We start from the raw sequence: 6,945 nt of genomic DNA, 5'->3' as shown, positions 1-6,945 counted from the left end.
TTCTTCTTATCAGGTCGCAAGGACTTCCTCCGTGCTAATGGGAAACAGCTCACGTGCTTCTGTTCGTGGTGTTGGTACGGTGGATCTGAAGTTTACTTCGGGAAAGACAATCCAGCTGAAGAATGTGCAGCACGTTCCCTCCATTAATAAGAATCTCGTTAGCGGATCGCTTTTATGTCGAGATGGTTTTAAGTTGGTTTTTGAGTCCAATAAAGTTGTAATTTCCAAGTGTGGACAATTTGTTGGAAAGGGTTATGTGTGCGGAGGTTTGTTCCGCTTATCTCTGTCAGACATATGTACTCAAATTATTAATCATGTTTGCAATGACAGTGAGTCCGATATTTGGCATTCACGACTTTGTCATATTAATTTTGGGTGCATGACGCGGCTAGCGAATATGAATATAATTCTGAAATTTGCTATTGTCAAGAAATCCAAGTGCCAAGTATGTGTGCAAGCTAAGCAACCACGTAAGTCTCACAAGAATGCGGAGGCAAGAGACTTGGCACCGCTGGAACTTATACATTCGGATCTTTGTGAAATGAATGGTGAATTGACAAAAGGAGGGAAAAGATACTTCATGACCTTAATTGATGACTCTACTCGATATTGTTATGTGTACCTCCTGAAATCTAAAGATGAAGCTCTTAATTACTTCAAAATCTTTAAAGCTGAAGCGAGAAAACCAACTTGATCGAAAGATCAAGCGGCTAAGGTCTGACCGTGGTGGAGAGTATTTTTCCAACGAGTTTGATTCTTTTTGTGCGGAACATGGTATTATCCATGAGAGGACGCCTCCCTACTCACCTCAGTCAAATGGGGTGGCCGAAAGAAAGAACCGTACTCTAAGCGATTTGGTTAACGCCATGTTAGATACATCGGGTCTATCCAATGCATGGTGGGGGGAGGCGATATTGACTGCATGTCATGTCCTAAACCGTGTCCCCACAAAGAACAAAACCATTACCCCGTTTGAGGAATGGGAAAGGAAAAGGTTGAAACTCTCTTACCTACGAACTTGGGGTTGTATGGCGAAAGTAAATGTGCCAATACCCAAGAAGCGCAAGCTTGGACCAAAAACCGTGGACTGTGTTCTTCTGGGATATGCATTTCATAGCATTGGCTACAGATTTTTGATAGTAAAATCTGAGGTATCTGACATGCATGTTGGTACAATTATGGAGTCGAACGATGCGACTTTGAGGATATCTTTCCTACGAAAGAAACGTCTAGCTCATCAATTCAGGAGATGCCCAGTTCATCTACTCAGGAATTATTTCCTGAACCTACCATGGCTATAGAACACTTTGATAATCATGTGGAGGATGACAATGAAGCTCCCAGAAGGAGCAAGAGACGAGAGGACCTGCAAAGTCTTTTGGACATGATTTCATTGTGTACCTCGTGGATGATACTCCCACTTCTATTTCAGAAGCCTATGCGTCTCAGGATGCTGACTACTGGAAGGAAGCTGTCCGTAGCAAGATGGATTCCATCTTAGCTAATGGAACATGGGAGGTTACTGATCGTCCTTATGGGTGCAAACCTGTAGGATGCAAGTGGGTGTTCAAGAAAAAGCTTAGGCCCGATGGTACTATTGAAAAGTACAAGGCACGACTTGTGGCCAAGGGTTATACTCGTAAAGAAGGCGAAGACTTCTTTGATACATACTCACACGTAGCTCGACTGACCACTATTCGAGTACTACTTTCCTTGGCTGCCTCACATGGTCTTCTCGTTCATCAAATGGATGTTAAGACTTGCTTTTCTAAATGGAGAGCTTGAAGAGGAAATTTATATGGAGCAGCTCGATAGATTTGTAGTAGATGGTCAAGAAGGAAAGGTGTGTAAATTATCGAAGTCTTTGTATGGGCTTAAGCAAGCACCTAAGCGATGGCATGAGAAGTTTGAAAGAACTTTAACCGCTGAAGGCTTCGTTGTAAACGAAGCTGACAAGTGTGTATACTATCGCCATGGTGGGGGCGAGGGAGTTATTCTTTGTCTCTATGTCGATGACATATTGATATTCGGGATCAGCCTTACTGTGATTAAGGAGGTCAAGGAGATCTCGTTGTTTTGAGATGAAGGACTTGGGAGTAGCTGATGTGATCTTAAACATCAAGCTGCTGAAGGATGACGATGGTGGGATTACATTGCTTCAGTCCCACTATGTGGAAAAGATCCTGAGTCGCTTCAGGTATAGCGACTGCAAATATTCTCCAACGCCTTATGATCCTAGTGTGATAATTCGTAAGAATAAAAGAGTTGTTAGAGATCAATTGCGATATTCGCAGATCATTGGCTCGCTTATGTATTTAACCAGCGCCACGAGGCCTGACATCTCCTTTGCTGTAAGTAAACTCAGTCGTTTTGTATCTAGACCTGGAGATGTTCATTTGCATGCTCTTGAGAGAGTTTTGCGCTATTTGAAAGGTACTGCGAGTTATGGCATTCACTATATTGGGTATCCAAGGGTACTTGAGGGTTATAGTGATGCAAATTGGATATCTGATGCTGATGAGACTAAAGCCACAAGTGGTTATTTGTTTACACTTGGAGGTGGCGCTGTTTCCTGGAAGTCTTGCAAGCAGACCATCATTATGAGGTCAACTATGGAAGCAGAACTTACAGCATTAGACACAGCCACCTGTTGAAGCGAGTGGCTTCGTGAGCTTTTGATGGACTTACCTGTGGTTGAGAAACCAATACCCGCTATTCCTATGAACTGTGATAATCAAACTGTGATCGTCAAAGTAAACAGTTCTAAGGATAATATGAAGTCATCAAGGCATGTGAAGAGAAGACTGAAAACTGTCAGGAAAATGAGAAACTCCGGAGTTATAGCGTTGGATTATATCCATACGTCTAGAAACCTGGCAGACCCCTTCACAAAGGGACTATCACGAAATGTGATAGAAAATGCATCGAGGGAGATGGGTATGAGACCCACACTATGAGCTGCCCACGGTGGTAACCCACTCTATGTGATCGGAGATCCCGTGAATTAGAACTGGGAGACAAGCTGTTAGTCAGCTGAGAGGAGAGTATATATCCCTATAGCAATTTTACCACTCCGTAAGATGCAATACTCTCCTAATCTGCATGGCAGGTTGATAATAATCTTAATGTGTTCTAAGTGGCTTATTTTAGCAGAGATGTTGTCCTGCAGAACATCTTTTGAAGAACACACCTATACGAGTTTGATTGTTAAACGTCGCAATCTATGAGAGTTGGGTGCTCTCTAGTAAACTCATGAAAGGCCCTGGAGTATGACGTATAAGCTGCAAACCGCGAGGAAACCTCGCGGCAGCCTAGTATCGGTCTAGGCTTTGTATGAAGCTAGTGTGCAGAAAACTTGTAGTTCAAGGCATAGTCCACTATCCAAGTTGCAATCTAGTGAAATATGAAGCTTTAAGTGGAAGTTCAACTTAACAGTCTCCACGACATACAGGTATATAAAACAATGCCAATGAGAGTTTGTGGGGGATTGCTGAAATTTTGAGCATTTGGCCTTTGGCCCGTGGCCCATTATCAAATTCTGAAACTGACATGGTCCATTCCAATAATCAGTGGCAGCACTAGTGGGGGGCTAAAGTTTAGTCCCACATTGCTAGTTGGGAGAGAGTTGGAGTGGTATATATAAGGTGGGCTGTTCTAGTCCTAGTAAGTGAGTGAGAAGAGAGAGCCCTCGCGCACTCCTCCTCCTCCGCCGCCCGCCTCGCCACGCCTCGTCACGACGCGCCGCGGGTTGCGGGAATCTCGCCGAGCCGAGCTTATCTTTTTGCTGTTTGGAAAATTAATTGTGTAATCAATTTTGATTCATTAACGGACGCGTTACTCGGCCGTTTTACCTTCCGGTTTTTCTGGATCGTGGTTGTGTCGACTCGGACGTGGGCTGCGTCCCACGACCTTCCTGAACCGCACTATATAAGCGCGGACGCCAACCCTAGTCTGTACCAGACGTATATGCGACTACCTGTTTCCAGTTCATTGCGCCGCCGCCTTCGTCTTCCTCATCCCGTCCGTCGGCGTGCACCGACCGCCGGGACGATAGGGCCTCCGGAACCCCGCCTCTCGTGAACCCGTACGGGTGAGGGGCAATCAGGTTTTTGGGGAGCGCTCCGGCGCGACTACTGGCATCACGACGTCGTCCTCGGACGACGAGTTCCTCCACACCGACAACTTCTTCCCGGACCTCACCGACTTCTTCGACAACCTCAACATGAGCGACAACGACGCTGCTGCAAAGTATGTGATCTTATCGTTTCTCTTTCAGTTTTTGTTAGAGTTTCTTCTTCTAGTTTCTGTGGTAGATGCGATCGGTTTGTCTTGTTTACATGTGATCTGTTCATCTACCTTACTAGTCTACACGATTAGTTTATCCATTAATTTCATAGTCATGATTTATTAATTACTTGTACGGATTATTTCATATGGATATTTGCTTATATATTCAACACAACGCACGTGCCATTTACTAGTTTTGTATAAAATCGAAAGTTAGATTCATACTAAAAAACACTTTCAAATAATATAAATTATCCATTCAATAATCCTCATTTTTTTGTCAAACCTAAATCCTAAAAATCTCTGCATCTTATAAAAGGGAAGTAGAGATACGAGTATTCAAAATAATGATGTCATCAGAAAAACAATTACTAGTACTGTAATATTTTTAAAACAGAGGAGGGTAAAATAGCTCACCGCTCAATAGTCGTGAGATGAAGAGAGAACGGGATCCGGTTGGAAAAAGCCGGTTCACGCCGATCTATCGTCTATCTCCCCACTGTACAGTCGTTCCGGTCCCACGCGCAGGACGACTAGATGGAAGCAGACGCCACCACCTCCCCCAATCCGCCGGCGCCGGCGCCGGAGGAAGCCTTGCGAGAGGACCCCTCGCCGTTGAGTTCCTCCTCCTCCTCTTCTGCGCCCGCCCCCGTTGCTACGGCGCCGCCTCCCGAGGCGAGGAAGGTGGCGGCGGCGATGGAAGCAGTGGAGCGAGACGCCGTCGCCATCGCCGAGAGCTACGCCTCCCTATTCGCCTCCCTCCGCATCGCACTCTCCAACGTACGCGTACTACTCTCAACCGCGACTTTCGAAAGTTTCCTTCCTTCTATTGCTGTAATTGTTGCTGTTCACCGAGCGCCTAATTCCACTGCTCTGACGCACGATAAAGGTTACCTCGACGTCGGCGGAGAACATGGAGTGCCTGGGCGAAGTCGTCGGCCGTCTCCAGGAATCAGGTGACGGTGTTTCCAAATCTGCTAAGCTCTCTGCAGTATGTGTATGTGTCGTCTGCATCTGAGATTATCTGAAACTGACAAATGTTTGCGTTCACCCTTTTTTGGTATAATTATGCAATTTGGACCGTACCATTTACTCAGTTTGTTATGTAAACCTGAAACGTGTTGGTTCCTCGTTGTAGAGTATAACGTATTATATTAGGTGACCATATTGCGAGTTTATCTTTTATTACTCTACTTTTGCAGCACTGGAAGCGTCTTCCAAAGGAAACAAGTACATCCATTCGTGCCTAAGGTGATCGATCACTTTAAACTAGTTTTCTGTGTCCTCCTCTACGCCGTGCTATGTGCGGTAGTGCAGCGTGAATGATTATAGCCTCCACTGTACTGCTTTCATAAATGATAACTAACTTTAGAGATATTCCTTTCCTTCTTACAAGTTTGGGATAAATCATAGTAACTACCAATAAAGGATCAAATCCAGTTTACTTTGGGGGATTCCTTCTAGGAACTGCAATTGTTGCAATTTGTGAGGGAAGAAAAGACTTCGTAGCTATCCAAACTTTGTAGGCAACAGATGTACTTCTTTCTTAAAACCGTGTACTGCTTTTGCATAGCTCTTGCAGCTGTTTTCTAGTGACATTATATAATATGTCTGCGTTGCAGGCTAAATGAGGAAATGCGAGGCTTGGAAAGCCTAAGTATTCAGCTGTATCCTTTTGTCAGTTGCTGATAACATGTAATACTGCCCTTGTATTGTCCAACCGGTGAAATTTCATTTTAATTACTTATTAAAAAAATACCATTTTAATTTTATTTAATTAGTTAGGTTCTTAGCATTTTTCATTGCTCCTTTTGGAGTTGCGTAACCTTAATTGTTGGAAAGCAAGATTATGCGGAAGAACATTGATTCACTAGACCTGGCTGTTGATCGCCTGCTCCACCTCCCCTAGTCTGTCGATATTGCCGGGTACCTTATACAAGGTAACTACCAGTTACATGCTTTTTTGGGCTCACTTGCTTTTGGTTTTCTTTTGTCTAACATGTACAGATGTGTTGGAAGTGCTTCACTGCATTTTCCGAAACAAATAATCAGCAAAGACCGAAATGACAACTACCACTGTTTGTTTTCTTCATGATTTTGTGCAACTTAGAATTTGGAATGTATGGAGGCTCTACACACATTCGCTAACTACATCCCTTGTTCATACTATTAACTTCTTTGGAAAGTAAAAGTATGGGATGTAGTTAGCGAATGGTTTTTATCTACGCCTCATTGACTTCACATATGCCTTTTCTTAGGGCAGAATGTGCCTTGAATATTTAAGTTTAATATCATTAAGAAAATTACTATGGTGTGCATGCATTTACGGGTGCAAATTCGGTGCTGCAGGAAGCCAGGAACTTCCGGTGAAATTTATTCACCAAGTAGCTGCCACTCTTTTCGGAGGCAACCAATTACTGTCACTCTAAAGGAGAAGGCCCCTTCCACGGCAAGCAAAGGAGAAGGTCTCCCTTCCACAGCATGTTGAACCCCCCCCCCCCCCCCCAACTCTTTACTTTATTACACTTACGTGTGTTTGGCAACAATGTTGTGCATTTGTTAAGAAATAACAACTTGCAACTGTCCTATCCTTTGCCTTCTTTTGATGTCTCAATATTTGTAGAGTGGGTCATTCGAGCTTATGGTAGCACAAGTTCG

At 44.0% G+C, this 6,945-nt stretch overlaps 1 protein-coding gene across 2 annotated transcripts; it reads left to right on the top strand.

The window, feature by feature from the left end:
- Positions 1-4,758: 4,758 nt before the first annotated feature.
- LOC124676960 lies at positions 4,759-6,753 on the top strand. Of its 2 annotated transcripts, none has more exons than XM_047212971.1 (6): positions 4,759-5,067; positions 5,177-5,243; positions 5,490-5,538; positions 5,910-5,954; positions 6,130-6,227; positions 6,637-6,753. In XM_047212971.1, exons 1-5 carry the CDS (start codon positions 4,825-4,827, stop codon positions 6,194-6,196), a joined length of 471 nt encoding a protein of 156 aa, XP_047068927.1. In that variant the 5' UTR covers positions 4,759-4,824; the 3' UTR covers positions 6,197-6,227; positions 6,637-6,753. The 2 variants fall into 2 exon arrangements, with proteins under 2 accessions (XP_047068927.1, XP_047068928.1); XM_047212972.1 differs by having other exon boundaries at positions 6,617-6,753.
- Positions 6,754-6,945: the final 192 nt, after the last annotated feature.

Source organism: Lolium rigidum, chromosome 7 (genome assembly GCF_022539505.1).
Source record: "Lolium rigidum isolate FL_2022 chromosome 7, APGP_CSIRO_Lrig_0.1, whole genome shotgun sequence".
Classification (NCBI taxonomy): domain Eukaryota; kingdom Viridiplantae; phylum Streptophyta; class Magnoliopsida; order Poales; family Poaceae; genus Lolium; species Lolium rigidum.
This window is presented reverse-complemented; position numbering and strand designations above follow the sequence as displayed.